The 17,073-nt window shown below is 36.1% G+C and overlaps 1 protein-coding gene across 1 annotated transcript in view; it reads left to right on the plus strand.

Moving 5' to 3' along the window:
- LOC145692570 (inter-alpha-trypsin inhibitor heavy chain H4-like) overlaps positions 1–17,073 on the plus strand; it is an 83,411-nt gene that overhangs the window by 13,518 nt on the left and 52,820 nt on the right. The window contains exons 3-4 of the mRNA XM_081767880.1: positions 8,205–8,315; positions 10,686–10,824. Coding sequence (XP_081624006.1) covers positions 8,205–8,315; positions 10,686–10,824 — 250 coding nt within the window. The remainder of the gene's footprint in view (positions 1–8,204; positions 8,316–10,685; positions 10,825–17,073) is intronic.

Below are 17,073 nucleotides of genomic sequence, written 5' to 3' on the forward strand. Positions count from 1 at the left end.
AGCATTTAAAGATTTCCTCCTCGTAATACGAAATTCCGTGGAATTAATTCCGAACACAGAAGTAATGAAACTCGACGAAATACAAGCTGATGGAAATACGAAATACAAAGAAATACATTTTCAAACTACCGATTTATTCTGTTTCGTACAAAGTAGAATAACTATGAAGTATTCAGAGGTGCCTTGTAGGTACAGTATTTGTGCAATGCAGTAATTGTGCATGAGACAGTTGTGAAGAATAACAGTTCACAGTCTGATAGAAAAAATATTGTCGACCGTTGACCGCATTGCAAAGATGAAATCGGCGAAGCAATGTTTTCAGCGTGCGGTCAAATACACCCGAAATTTTGGAGGTTATTGCCGCAGCTATATTAACAGAGCAACAAGTTCTTCGGCTTTCGTGACTGGTGTTGCATACAAAAGGCGTTTCATACCCACCCCAAAAAAGAAATCAAGGGACGTGAGGTAGGGTGAACAAGGTAGTCATAACAGAGGTACTTCGCTCCCAATGCAACGATCTGGTAGGCCTGCATATCCCTGTAAAAATGTGCAGGTACCTGTCATGCTGGAATCATATCTGCTGTCTTATGTTCAAGTGCACATGTTTTAACAATTTTGGGAGAAACATTACGTAAAAATTAAAGATATGTACCCCATACAGGGGAGCCGGTAATAAATAAGGTCTTACCATAAAATTGTCCACCATACCGCACTCACACACTCACACTAAATCTCTGCTGCTGATAGTTCACTAGAGTTGCATGTGGATTTTTACGCCCTATCCATGGTTACTGTTAGTTTCAGGATGGTCTCTGATCATTCAAAGTACACTGTTTTCAAATTGAACTGTCCACATGGTGCGATTTCTACCGATTTAATATCGGGGAAATTGAAGAGACCCTATCTCTCGAAGGCGAATATGGAGGCGTGGAAAAAAATACAGGGAAAGTTACTCTCCATTGAGTGCGACGGTCATGATATAAACGCCTCACCTCTGGGCTATTTCCCTTGTCTCTCCATAAATGAGGTGTATATCTGCCATTGCGTAGGTACCTGCAGATTAGATATAACACAATCAATTTTACTTAAACACCAATGTCTACACTTTTACACGACCATGATTACGTGGACACAACCCTATACCGTTGAACGCAACACTTCTCACCCTGTTATACAGCAATTCCGTACGTAACACCACAGCAGACTATGTGTATCACTCACAAGTTGCGTAGATAACTACTACAATACAGCCACTCTAATTGACGACATTCCACAACAAAACTGCAAGACAGCCTCCTACGAGCCTCTTGCAATTGGCACACAAGGGACGATAGTTCCGTAGTGTGCGACCAAAGCATCATGTCCTTAGGGAAAATACCATGAGCTGCGTACGTGCTGGTACGTGTACACAAAAGTGCATTAACTCTTTCGTCCGTGTAGGTATTCCATCCAGCTCCAAGGTACATTAGAACGTCAAAAAAAGATTTCTCCCATTTTTGGCTGAACTTTCAATTAGCATCCTTCTAAACAATTTCTCCAGCAGTAGCAAAATCAAAATGTGGGTTGGGTAGGCTATACTAGGACGCTATTTTGGTATATTCACAAGAGCAATGTAATTTGTCATAGCTCAGAGGTAAGGGGTGATTTGTAAATCCCAAGGGAGGAGAAAAGCCCCTCGAAAGTATCCCTGGAAGAAGATTCACTTAACGGATAAATCAAGTATACTATGCCAGCACATTTCTTTGTATTGTTATGCAACGTGTACAACAATTCGTGTTTCGTCCATTTTTGTTGTTTCTGTGCACAGAAGTATAATTTTCCACGGAATTACATATTACGAGAAGGTAACTCTTTGATCCAGCTTACTTTTGTCCAATATGTATTCTCAGGGGGAGAATCCATTGTACATTTGTTCATTACATATGATCTTTGCCCTTTTGGATACTACATCTTATGTTTCTTCACATGCAACCTGACTGTCCTATGCACAGTCGTTTTAAACCTAATCTGAATGAAGCTTATTTTTTCCCGTTTCACACTCTCTTAACTTGGACAGAAAGCCGCTCATTTATCATCCGTTACCATTAGCCTAGAAGATATAACAGTAATGCGTTAAAGACTTCTTTTCATTTACATTCTCCTTCCCAGAGTTTATTTTGTATTGAGACAAAATACTTCAATCACACATATGTATCTCTCTTCCCAAATTGAAGTGTTCTTCTAACTTGAATGAAGTACTATTACTTTTGATTGTTGAAATCTTGTACCTAATTGTTGTTCATTTTACTCATTCAACGTTTGATAAAATACTCGAAGGAATACTCCAGTTTCTTTGGGAGTCATCCTTGCAGCGCCACAGCTCTATATCCGATTGTACACTAACGGAATCTACGATTAAAAATAATGGATATTCCCTTTAACCCGATTTCGTTCCGACGTTGTGTTCTTGAGTTATGACTGTTCTCATATTTTTCCGACAAATTTTCGGATGACCAAGGCGCAGAAAGGAGACATTTTTACACCCAGGTTGGTGTATACTTTTCGTTTTATCTCAGTGTCAGAAATCACCTCCCGACGTTTGTTATATTAGTTAAGGTCAATCTGTTTATATATTTTATGTATTAAAACCATCATTTTTTTAGTAACGTGAATAGCTGAACTGTGAAAACGTCTATGGACAATATTGCGATTCATGAAAAATTGTTTCACTTGTTTCTACATAGTACTGAAAATTGTCTGAGACATGAAAAGTTTCAAATTCTTTAAACAATTTTTCACTTTTTAACATTTCTATACATGATTTCAATCAATTTTATGAATACTGAGGAACTGTTACTTGATCACGGACATTTGTTAAGAACGGAACATTTTCCGGAAAAATATAGAAGAAAATTTTCCACCTCACACCACTGCTAAGCAACGATGTAGGAATAAGTGGAGTATGTTTTTATGAATCAGAAAATGTTCCCCTTCAAAATTTTCCAGGAAATTTTCTTCACTGTACAGGACAGACAATTTTTCGATTCATGAAAAATTGTTTCGCTTGTTCCTACATAGTACTGAAAATTGTCTGAGCCATGAAAATTTTTAGATTGTTTAAACGATTTTTCACTTTTTACATTTCTATACATGAATTCAATCAATTTTACGGATCCTGAGGAATTGTTACTTGATCACTGATATTTGTTAAGAACGGAAATTTTTCCGGAAAAATATTGAAGAAAATTTTCCACCTCACACCATAGCTAAACAACGATGTAGGAATAAGTGGAGTATGTTTTTATGAATCGGAAAGTTTTCTGGAAAATTTTCCCATTCATAAAAACATACTCCACTTATTCCTATTTTTAGTTAAAACAAATTATTTATTTATTTATTTAGAAACTGTAGTAGCTGAAATGTAAATTCTTCGCACAGGAGAAATATATTTACGAAAATACGGTACCTGAACCCTACTTGGAATGTGCTTCTTCATGATAGCGAGAGAGAAAATAACTCAGCTTTAAGTAGCTATTATGTTGCAAAACTCATTTCAAATGGTTCAGCCATGGATCAAATGATTCAAATTGTCCTCCTGTGATGTTACCACTAACAACAGACAAATGTTTTCAATGTGAGGGAACTAATAATACAACTGCTGCCTCCCGTCTTAAAGTCAAAATGTTTGAAATCGCCGAAGTAACATTTCCTTTATTTGTAGCGAGGAGTTTATATAATTAGTTAAATCTTGGCTCCTGAGATGCAGTGTTTGATGCTTAAATTTTGAACACCTGCTACCGCCTTGACCTTACGCAATTTAATCCAAGTAATATTATAAAAACATAACTCAAAATAAGTATTAACTATGGTGCGAAATTAATTTAAAACTGCTTAGTTTTTTTCTCTGTAATGCGATCCCAATCTAGAGGCAACATCACTCGCAAAAGAAACTATACAATATGTCTCTCTGTCTCTCTCTATTTTATAATGAAAAAATTCGGAAGATCTAGAATACATTTTGACTTTTTTTTTAAATTAGGACATTATGTACCGAGTTTCAATTTCTTAACTTGACGGGCTCGTAATATAATGATTTTTTGGGTAAATTTATATGCTCCCAATCCTCCCGTAGGATACGCTTTCTGAATTGCATGAAAAAAAGCCGTTGGAGACAGAGTCACCTATTTTCCAAAATTTATTTCAAAACGAATTATATATATAATTTTGTCTGCAAATTCATTTTATATGCTGAAAACAGCTTTAAGTACATAATGAACTTCTCATCATGTATACACGACTCCAAAAGTGCATTACCACCTGCAATTCTCCTTTTCCTACAATAACAGGCAACCCACAAAGCTCGACGGTTGGATTGGTTGCCAATACGAAAGACGTTGTACCAAACCTCACTTTTGTGACAAAAGTACCAGAGTGGAAAACTGCAAATAATAGAATAAAACAAATTGTTAAGAATGACAATTTTATTGTCGTGACGGAGGTGGATGACATCAAAAGTTACAAAATGACCTTACTTAAGTACTTCAAACAAGACAAATGGGAAGCAACAGATATCAGAGGATACCATTTCTCTCCTTCATCCCCATCTCATATCTCATAAATAAGAAAAAGAGTTGACACCGGAAGGCAAAAAGAAGTGAAACGAAGTGAATAAAATTTTGCACAGTTATTTCAAACTTAAAATGAGGGAATACGGGTTTCGAATTTTCCTGGAAAAACTGTTAGGTGGGGCATGAACCCCTCCAATCTTTTGATCACGAAATATCAAAAGGATTAGTAACAGTATGTCAGATGTATGTAAAGGACCTGAAGAATTGCAACAAAGCTCTGTGTATGGGTACGGGTTTTTATTTTCTGTTTAGAAAAAGTCTCAGCGGACCAGGCCCATATCAAGGGGGGTCTCGGGGGCCGTCCCCCCTAAATGTTTGCTGGTCCCCTAAAAATTTCACGGTAGGCTTGCAAATGAACCATAATATGATGATGAACTATAATATAGTTGGACCGAGCCCCACTAACCTCTTCTGGGCCCCCCTACATTTTGGGGATGGCTACAGGCCTGCAGCGGACAAAATCTCCCACCCAAAAGTTTGAGTGACACTCAAAAGGCAAAATGAAGTGAACCGAAGTGAATGAAACTGTGCACAGATGTTGTAGATATAAAATGAGGGAATACGAGTTTCGTATTTTCCTGAAAAAAGGGTTTGGCGGGGAACGGACCCCTCGAAACCTTAGATCACGAGATATCAACAGTGCTAGTAACAGAATGTCAGATGTGTGTAAAGGACATGAAGAATTGCAACATAAGTTTGTGTATGGACAATACGCCAAAAATAAACGAATACGGTTTTTTATGTTCTGCGGTAAAACTGTTTCAGGGGGCAAAAGCCCCCATCAAATATTTTGTAAGTTGACCCCCGAAAGCCAAGAAGAACTGGACCGAAGTGAATGAAATTGTGTACAGATATTGTAGATATAATGTGAGGGAATACGGTTTTCGTATTTTCCTGGAAAAAATTGTTAGGGGGGCACGAACCTCTCCAAACGTTTGATCACGAAATATCAAAATTGCTAGCAAGAGTATGTCAGATTGTAAAGGACCTCAAAAATTGCAACGAAACTTTGTGTAAGGCAATACGCAAAATATAAACGAATACGTTTTTTTATTTTCTTCAGAAAAACGGCTTTATGAGTCAAAGCTTCACTTCGTTTTGCGTTTCGGGCGTCAGCTTCACAAAATTTTGGGTGGGAGCTTATGCCCCCTAAAACGGTTTTTCTTCGGAAATTAAAAAAACGTACTCTATTTTTTGCGTATTGACCATACAAAATGTTTCGTTACAATTTTTCGTGTCCTTTACACACATCTGACGTACTATTACTAGCACTTTTGATATTTCGTGATCAAAACTTTGGAGCGGTCCGTGCCCGAACCAACCGTTTTCTGAAGGAAAATACGTAACCCATGTTTCCTCATTTTATGTCTATATTATCTGTGGACTTTTTCATTCACTTCGGTTCACTTCTTTTTGCCTTCCGGGCGTTACACTTTCAAAATTTGGGGTGGAGGCTTTTGCTCCCTAAAACGGTATTTCTTCAGAAAATAAAAAACGTACTCCTTTATTTTTTGAGTATTGTAAATACAAAAATTTTGTTTGAATTCTTCATGTCATTTAAACACATCTGACATACTGTTACTAGCACTTTTAATTTTTCGTGATCAAAGGTTTGGAGGAGTCGGTGCCCCAACCAATCGTTTTCTGCAGGAAAATACGAAACCTCTATCCTCATTTTACGTCTGCAACATCTGTGCACAATTTTATTCACTTGAGTTCACTTCTTCTTACCTTTCGGGTGTCAACTTTCAGAATTTTTGGTGGAATCTTTTGCCCCCTAAAACTGTTTTTTCCGCAGAACGTAAATAACCCATATTCGTTTTTTTGCGTGTTGCCCATATAAAAAATTTCGTTGCAATTCTCCATGTCCTTTACACACATCTGACATACTGTAAGAAGCACTTTTGATATTTCGTGATTAAAGGTTTGGAAGGGTGTGTGCCCCACCCAACCCTTTTTTCCAAGAAAATACGAAACTCGTATCCTCATTTTACGTCTGCAATATGTTTACACAATTTCATTCAATTCGATTAACTTCTTGCCATTCGAGCGTCGACTTTCAAACTTTTGGCGTAGGTTCTTTTTCCCCCTACAACCGTTTTTTTGCAGAGCATAAAAAACCCGTAATCGTTTATTTTTTGCGCATTGTCCATACGCAAAATTATTTTGCAATTCTTCGTGTACTTTACACACATCTGTTATACTGTTAGTAGCATTTTTATTATTTCGTGATCAAAGGTTTGAAGGGGTGCGTGCCCCACCAACTGTTTTTTCCTGGAAAATACGAAACCCGTGTTCTTTCATTTTACGTTTGTTCACCTTGTTTGAACTGCTTAACTAAGATCGTTTTGTAACTTTTGATATCATCCAACTCCGTAACAATAATATAATTGTCATTCTTAAGAATTTGTTTTATTTTCTTATTTGCCACAATGATATATTTGTTACAAAATTGAGGTTTTGTCCAACACCTTTCGAATTCGCAACCAACCCAACCGCCGAACTTTTTTGGGTTGTCTGCTATTCCAGGAAAAGGAAAATTGCAGGTGGTAATGCTCTTTTGGAGTCGTGTATACAATAAACTGCTGTCCGGATAACGGATTTTCTCAATATAGATTGTTTTTATGAGAGAAAGATTACCAATGAAGTTTAAGATCAAATTTTCCTGCTGCATCAATCATTTCCCTGTTAAACAAGTATAAATTGAGAAAGTGTACAAAAGTATGTTGAGTTACTAAGTTTGGGTAGGTCCGGACCTGATGGAACTCCCTCCAGTGAGAGAGAACTTGTGCAGAAGTATAATGTAAAGAATTATGGCACATATGTAGCTAGTATAGAAGATTGCATTAACACTTTTGCACTCCGTTTTAATGGCACGGAAATGGTATAAAACTTTATTTTATTTTTATATTTTATTTTTTAAGAAACAAAACTTGACTCTTGCCACCTGTTGTGAAAAGCAAAACAACCAAGATAACAAAGCAAAGAACCAAGATAACGACCAAAGGTGCCCACTTTCAACTAACGTCACTCAAACTTATGCTCACATGTTTTCCACCCCACACTCACTCGACCCCACACTCACATCATTTCAACATCACGCTCATTCGACGTCACGCTCACAATATCTTTCAACATCACGCTCACTTCGTGTGAGAGTGAGGTCGGGTCGGGTGAGCGTTAGTTCCAAACTCATGAGCACCGATCTCATGAGTTCGAGTACGTTTGGTCACGACAGCCAACTGTCGTATTGGGTTGATGATACAGAAGTTAACCGGTAAATTTACAGGATCAACTTAGAGCTGACATAAATGCGCAAGTCAAAATATTTCCCTGAGACATGCCACGAGGTTAAGGTCACAATACGATAATATGCCTCAAGCTTGCGCAAATACGATAGTATGTACTGTACCTTTGACGTTTCAAACTTTTCCTTCTGAACTTTTTTTTATTTTTTTTATTTATTTAGGATAGCATTTGCAAACTAAAATATAAATATATATATTCGTGAGAAGTCAAGATACGAGATAAATTGTGTCTCTTGAAATGATTCTTATTCTTAGAGTTTCTCTCTCATTCTATTTTACTTGTTTTCAGATCCATAAATTCAGATGTTTATCATGCATATGTTGAAGAACAAGAGAAAGCTAAAGAAGAATATTCCCGGGCCATACGAGGAGATAAAACAGCAGCTTTTATAAAAATGAAGTAAGTAGGAAAACTCATTTTAACACATTCCGAATTAGCGACGAGCTGTGCTCCTAATGGAACTAATATCCACTAATATCCAAAACTTGTATAAAATGTTCTGTCTCTTCCTGATTTCTTGCTGTTGTTAGTTGGCCTATCTGTTAACATTGGGTACATAATCAAAGAAGGAAGGTTGGTTCTGCCTAGACATTAGTGGTACGTTCATTCTTCTTTGCCATACAATATCTCCCTTTTTTCATGCATTGACTTTGTCCGCTTCTGTCTATATTAGTCCATCAACTAGGTCAAATAGTATGTTGTTTGATCCCATCATCTGCTTCAATCAACCGAATCCATTGACTCAACCTGTCAACTTTATTGAGTGAATCCAACTATTTGTTCCACTAAGAAGGGAACATTTTATATTTATAGTAGCATTGCCCAATCAAACAATGTGCAATCGATAGAGGAGTGAAGAAAAGTGAAAACTCCAAAATTTTACCGGCCGACACCCAGAAACACAGGAGATACAGAGGAAAGAAGGATCTAGAATCATGTGAAGATTGCAATGCAAAAGTGGCACTAACACAGAAAGAACTTCAAAATGATTTAAGTAATCAAAATGACATTTACACAACAGTATAGTAAGCAAACATTGTACCCACAGACATGCTCGATAACATCATATGTAATGCAGTGCTACCAACTGAGCAAAAATGAAGTTTTGTTCAATTTCACGGAACACAAATTATATTATCTAGAAACTTCAACTATGAGTAGAGTCATATCTTGTGAAGTCTTGATATACAGTGTTGTCAACGTGGATAGGCCTTGTAAATTCCTTTGTAAATCTTGGATATAGAAGAGTACATACAGTACACGATTCTAACTAGTTAAAATCAAAATATGAGATCACAAACAAGAATTTAATCACTGAACTACGAAAATAAGGGACAAGCACAGTGTTGAAGTAGTTTTTCCTAAGTGGAAAATCAGAATAGTGTTAAACACAGCGCATAACACTGAAATGATGCATGCGCTTGGATTGACAATTGATTAGCAGGCTCACTTTTCTGATGCACGTAATATTGTATCACTGTATGTACTCTTCTACATCCGAGATTCATATAGGAATTCATATAGGCCTGTCTTAAACGTTGGCAACACTGTACATAGGACTTTACAAATATGGTTCTACTCATAATTAGATTTTCTAGATGTTATAATTTGTGTTCCATGCCATTTAACAAATCTTCATTTTGTGCTCAGTTCGCAAGACTGCACTGCATATGATGTTATTGAGCATGTCTGTGAATAGAATGTTTGCTTACTATACTGTTGTGTAAATTCCATTTCAATTACTTTAATCATTTTTAAGTTCTTTCTGTGTCAGTGTATCTTTTGCATTGCTATCTTCACATGATTCTAGATCCTTCTTTCCTCTGTATCCCCTGTGTTTTTTGGTGTCGGCCCGTAAAACTTTGAATTTCTCACTTTTCTTCTCTCCTCTATCGATTGCACATTGTTTGATTGAGCAAAGATGTTTCCTTATGAGCGAATTCGTCTTTTGATTCCTCCAAAGTTAGTCCGGTTCCTTTTAGAAGCTCGAATCTTTCATTCCACTGGAGGATTCGTACTTTTGGAAGAAATTGTTCTACAAATACGCATTGTTCTACCTGTACATTGTATGTCTTTCAGGACCGTAACTTGTGGAGGGGAAGGGGGCAACTGTCCCCGTAGAGGAGCTCCTCGACATTCGAAGGGGGCCCATTTTAAGACAAAATTTTATTACTCCATATACGATACGAACGTGAAATTATAAATGAAGCATCAAACAGGTTCACTACATTACATAAACAAAACAGCACACAAAAGGTAAAACGAGTCGTGGGCGCATTTCAGTAAAAAAAAAAAAAAAAAAAGTCTACTCATAGGGGCCCTAGAAATAATATTGATTCATATGGCTTTGAGATTTGTCAATCTTGTCCCCCTAATTAATTTGCCATTTATGGAACGGGCCCAGGAGTGTAACTAATTTCCCCGCAGACCTTGAAATGTGGAAGGACCCACAGATTCCGGGCGTCCATAAAGAGTAAGAGAAAGAAGAAAAGAGGGGGCCCAAGAATTAGAAAAACAATTTTCTCTAGGGGCCAAAAATACGCGTATTAATGATTTCACCCCCCCTCCCAGAAGAAAACTTAACAAGTTATGGCGCTGATGCCTTTCAAGACTTTTATACAAGTCCGTGTATGAGTATATACACGTAAATGTCAATGTACGCTACCGATTAGTTTTAGTCATGACCTTTCCAAGGAAATTAATGTTCAATAGTTTCTTGTTAAACATATTACTATGAAGTAATTATGTTTCCTTTCTCTGTCGTTTCAGCGCTCGAGATACAAATGACTTTAATGTTTCCATAAACATCGAACCAATGACCAACGTAAGTTTTGAATTAACTTACGAGGAACTACTGGAGCGTCGACTAGGTTATTATGAACACGTCATTACGATTACTCCTGGTCAGGTAAGTATGCATGAATTATTACTTTATTACTACAAGTGATATCCTCACATTGTATTTCAAAGTGTGAAAAATTAAAAGAATAGTTCTTTTTTTTTTTTTGCTACTTACTTCATAAATAGATTAAAGTCTGTAATTAAAATAATGTTGCTGCTAAAAGACTGGATTCATTGGATTTGCGTGATTTTTTTTATAATGATTGGGAGAAAGGAAACTAAACACCGACGTAATTAATTTTAAAAAGAAAACATGCAAATTGCCACCGCTCTTAAACTCTCCAATGTCTATAAGGTTATTGTATACGCGCAGGAGATTCGAGTTCAAAATAAGAACTCCTGTGCTTTGGATTCCATGTTAAGCTGTAGGTACACATTTTATACAGTCTTGGTCCAAAACGGGACGCTGAATTTCAACCAATTTCTCTTCATCCTTCTGTTACATTCTTCTTCATTAGATCTAGCTATTACCATAAATACTGTACATCTGACGCGAGGGGATACAGGTTCAATCCCAGGTCAAGTAAATCTATGGGACGAAAACATCGTGTCCCTTGAGTTTCTTTGAAATTTTCAGTTTCCTTTCGCCTTCTCATTCCACCGCTAAATTCATTTCTCAATTCTTGCAGAATCACTCACTCTGCTTAATTATCTGTCATTTTTGTGACACATTTGTAATCCTGGGACGTTAAACATTTATTTCATTATCAGAAATACCATTCAAGAGAGAATAAGTATTTTTTTAATTACCTAGGTATTTATATTTTAGACAGGATTTTGCTCTTCTGTTCACACATGTTTCTTTTCTATTTACAGTGTTGATAGATATGCTTATTTATATTTTTTTGCATCTATCATTATTCTTAAAATCCATTTACTAAATCATCGTCTCAAAATCATGAAATAGTCTATTTCAGATTATCACTCTGCTCTTTGCTAAAACTTCAAGGATTATACTTGTAGTATTTTTCATATCCAATCAACTCCTACACTTTTCTTAAGTTCTACCTTTTCTCTTCTTAATTTTGCTTCCGCCACTTATTTATTGTTTTAATTTATGTCTGTGGAAGACTTCACTTGGAACGAAGAACAATGTGGTACCAGTTACATTTATAGGATGAGGATATATCTCCTTTAGTTGCTTTGTAAGAAGTTTCTTTGCATTCACTTTCTGTCTTTTCCTCATTTCGCATCGTTTCGTGATATGCCTTCAACAATTTTACTGTTTTTTTCTTCATTTAGTTCCAAAAATCTCTTCTACGCATTACACAGCACTACTCTACAAGGAAAAATAAAGCGATATATATATATATATATATATATATATATATATATATATATATATATATATATATATATATATATATATATATATATATATATATACCGGTATATAATTTATAATTTTCGGGTCCTCATCCGTAGATGAGAATGGACTCTTTCCAGATGGCAGTTAAAGTCAATAAATGTTGACATTAGCAACACCTATTAGTGTAATATTCGATGTAACGCTTTGATGGATTTGTGGAACAATGAAAATGATTCCAAGTTAATCTACGACGTTGCCACATAGTGAAAGTTTTGATTACCCAAGAGGCTAAAGGAGACCCCGGAAGATATACCGTTATATAACAGTTTCGTTTATTATTATTATTATTATTATTATTATTATTATTATTATTATTATTATTGATCTGTAGCAGTGGTCGAAGTGAAACAATATGCGGTGGTATGCCATATCGTCTCTGGCTTTTCAGTGTTGAAGGCATACCATCTCTGGTTTTTCAATGATTAAAACATACCGTCACTGTAAAGCAGATGCTAAACACCTTTAATAAATCCATTTTTATACACAGTAATTGACGAATAGTTTTCCGCGTAAAAGGTTTTATTTCTTATATAGAAATAATTTCTAAGTTGACAACACAGCATTTTTTTCTCTTTTTCCTACCATTTGTTTTTAAAATGTTAAAACTGTGGTCTTCGTCGTGGTTAGAATTTTGTGAATATAACCATAACATTTACGTTTGTTTTATGCCTTGCTACAGAGTTTACGCCTTTCTCTCTCTCTCTCTCTCTCTCTCTCTCTCTCTCTCTCTCTCTCTCTCTCTCGCTCTCTCTCTCTGTCGCTCCTTCTCGCGTATCTATCCCAGCTCTGCCACGGCAAAGAACGATTTCTTCCAATACCTACATTTTTGTCGTATCCGAAGTAGAGATGCAAGGGCTCGGAAAAAAACCGGCTTTTTTGGAAAAAAACTCGGTTTTTTCTGCTTTGCTTTTTTGCTTGGGAAATTTTGGGCTTTTTTCAAAATACTGCTTTAAATTGATAAAACAGACTTTGTATCGCTTCTCTATAACACAAAAAATCATTTAATTAGTGGTTGATGCTGATAATAATATAAAACATCGAAAATAAACTATGAATTTCGAAAAAATATTTCAAACAATTTTTCTTCAACATATTTATATTATGAATTCCACAGGATTAACCAATGTATATAATAAGAATTTTTTAACCTCCTATATACAAAAGTAAGCAGAGTTGGCAAGAACCGTGGTTGTTTTTGAAAATGCCAAAAACCCGTTTTTTGGGGGATGTTTAAACCAGGCTTTTTTGATTTAGATTTTTTGCTTTATGTATTTATATTACATATTCACAGAAATAAGTTTGTTTCGCCTTGATGTTATTATGCAACAGCGGGGTTATGCCGGAAGAACTCCCATAAGCTTAAAGAACTGCGGTCAATAAATTTCTTAAGTTGAGAATCTCCCGCCCTAGCCATTGGGAAAATCCCGTCATTACTTGAAATGTAAGACAATAACGGGAAAATCCTGTTATTGCTTTGCATGTAAAATTTAAAGGTCAACGTACCATAATCAGTACGCTAAAACTGAGGTATTAAATTACAAATTTAGTACGTAGATATCATTGAAAATCCAATCCAAGCTAATGTTGGAAGCTACGTAGGCAATCGATAAATTTTGCCAATTTCTATCAATATATTTAAGCAATATTGGCTTCTTTATAAAACAACACGCATTTAGGAATGCAGAAATATACAATTTGGTTTGTTTCGTATATTTAGACTTAACATCCTTACGAAATACCGAGGTTATCAAGAAGAAGACTTTCGCTTAAACTGACATCCGAACCGCTACTTGGGTTACGCATGAAAGAAGGTTTGTGGTTCGACCGAGAATTGAACATGGGACACCTTGATTAAAAGGTGAAAGGGAAATAAAACTATTGCAGGTGGTTTGATATCTGGAAACGTCAACATGAAGTTCACAGGATTCGCATTTTTCATTCTTTTTATTTTTGTGGTTTAAACCAGTTATTAAAAAAAAAGTTGGTGTAAACCAGCCAACCCTAAAAGTAACACTTCTTTTTAAAGAATACACAAATAACTAGCAAAATAGTATGTAGTATTTTTACTTCAAAATATTCCATACCCTCTTTTTGAAACAAAATAAAATTAAAATAAAACATAAGAGAAATACTTAGATTTATATGATACACTTAAAGGCTGCACATCTAGAGCTTTTGGTTCTGTATATTCTTGAAATTCTACAGTTAAGTTTTATAGAACCACCATCACAGTTTACCCAATCCTCAAGTTTTCTGAATTTTTAACAAGAGGGATTCAACATATCATTACGGAACTCCCCCTCCCCCCCCCCCAAAAAAAAAGAAAGGATAACGGAATATATTTAAGTTAAGCTAAATACAACTGCACAACAAACATAACTGAGTGATTAGCTTTTGCGCTTCTATCGGGAAGTCCGGGATTCAACCAGCATTCGACCATTCTGACAAAGCTTTTCTTCATTCCATCTGTGAATGTAGAAATAATGCGTGTACTGTGAGTTGGGCGACTTCCTTTTTTATTGTTTTTAAATCGTTATTATTACTAATTACCAGCAGTTTTGCTAAGGTTAGAGGGGCGGTCTTTCGGACTGAAGCCCGTTCCCCAAAGTTACGAAATGTCTGCAACAAACGAAATATCTATTATTTATGCCTTTACTCATAAACTTTAAGCTCCCGTCAAATAAAAATTACGAATGTTTAAAAAAACTAAACATTAGTAAGAAACCCTTCCCAAAATACTTTTCTAAATCCGCCACTGATTCTCAGTATAAAATGATTTTTAAAGTTGTATCCGGAAGATTATTGCTAAACATATAAATCAAACGAAATATTAGTTATGCCTGTACTCATAAACTTCAAGCACTTCCCAAATAAAATTAGGACTTTTTAGGAAACGACACAATCAGAAAAACCCCTCCTAAAGTACTTTTCTAAATCCGCTACTGATTATTTGTATAAATTGGTATTCAAGGTTGTGTCCGGAAAATTATTGGTAAATCACTTCACAGCTACAGTATAACAGAAATGTGGAAGTACGGTTTGACGGATATATTGAAGAACGTACGCTTTGACGGATAAATAAAAAACGGACAAGTTTAACTTTTGCGCTAGAAGCTAGAGTACTAAAAGCTCTTAGAAATGAAACACGGATGACAAACTAGAGAAGAAAAAAGATGTCGATAACTCAAAAGTTAAAATAAAGTTAAATAGCCTCTAAAATTACCCTCAAATACTACATTCTTCATGTTAGCTTTAATTCGTAAAACATGTGCTCCATCCATCTTGATGGTGAATTTCAGAGCGAAATATCACATTCAGGTCATGGAATTCTTATCTAACTATAGAATATATTATAAGAAAGCTATTTAGATAGAAAAATCATGAAGTTGAAAAAAGCCAAAATTTCCAAAATTCTCGTTTTTTTCCCAAAAAAGCCGGCTTTTTATGTGAAAAAAACCATCGATTCAAAAAAGCCGGCTTTTTTGCATCTCTAATCCGAAGCTGTGATGACGGCAGACAAAAATGTAAGTACCGTAAAATAAAAATATGTGCAAATGACTAGACTAGGCACAAATAACGATAAATTAAAATTAACTTGAGGGTCAAATCACAAAGCCTAACTAAAGTTGTAAAGAATGTAATCAAACTTAGTTTAATTTATACTACATTGAAAATAGCATCAAAAAATTGCAAACAGACAAGTAAAACGCTTACTTCATCTCGTATTTACGGTAGCTTTTACGTAATCAAGGTGGCAACACGGTTAATAAATTTTCATTTACTCACAATAATTTTCGACCGGTCAACTCCTTCGGGAATGTCGTGGTTCTGGTGTCGAGTCTCAATTGGACACACAAGTCCACAATAGGCTTCATAAATAGGAATTTGAACTGGTCCGCGTTGATACAGTCACAGCTGCACAATAGTTACCCCAGAATTTCAGTCCTGAGGGGTCCAACTGGCGCACAGTTTCTTAACACACACGAGTGCAAGCTAGTATCCTGGTATACGAGAAATAGTATGCACAACACGACGTGTAATACTTCAGTAATCACAGCATTATCAACAAATAAAACGTTCACTCTCATGAACACTGAGTTCCCTTTTATACTTGGGAACTAATCACTTGATTCTTGATCACTAGTCTAGTTTTTGATGCTCGACCCGTTCAGGGGAGCGCATATAAAGCAACGGCGCGAATTAACTTAGAATGGCGTACCCAGCTCACATTCAAGGGTGGCCGATAGAGCGGCGACCGCAACGGGTCGTGCGTCAACAGGAGTAATAGAACCACTCGAGATTCCCTTTGCTAACTTTGGCTTTTTAGATACAATTTGCGTGGGTGGATGGTGAGAGTCCCGAAAATCAAATATAGAGAGGATCATTGTCCAATCAACTCTCAGCTACAACAGTGCGTGGGTGACGAGTGAGAGTCCCGAAAATCAGACACGAAGAAACAGTCACCAGAAATGCTGCGATCACGTGTTCAGTTCCTTTGTCGTATAACCATATAAGGCCGTAGAATCGAAGCTAGGTTTACTACCACAGACGCATAACATACCTAACTGATGAGAGAAACTTCGAGATTGTTCCTTCATATACGAGGCTTGGTTAATAAAATTCAAACTTAACACTGTCTTTTCCAATCTCTTTTAAATTCAGAAAAATGAGCTTAGAGTCGGTGACAATGTGTCTGCAAAGTGCACCTACTTTATATTTAGATGTGCAATATTGAATTGTTTCTTTGTTATGTATGTGTGTGTATGTGTGTCTTCTTGCCTTAATGCATATAAATGCCGTGTTTTGAGCATGGGCGGGTTTAGTTTTCTGCTGTGGGAGCGGACCTTCCGGGTGTTTGGAATACCCCACAATCGAGTGGGAAACCGG

Source organism: Thermobia domestica, chromosome 8 (genome assembly GCF_964235325.1).
Source record: "Thermobia domestica chromosome 8, izTheDome1.hap1.1, whole genome shotgun sequence".
Taxonomy (NCBI): Eukaryota; Metazoa; Arthropoda; class Insecta; order Zygentoma; family Lepismatidae; genus Thermobia; species Thermobia domestica.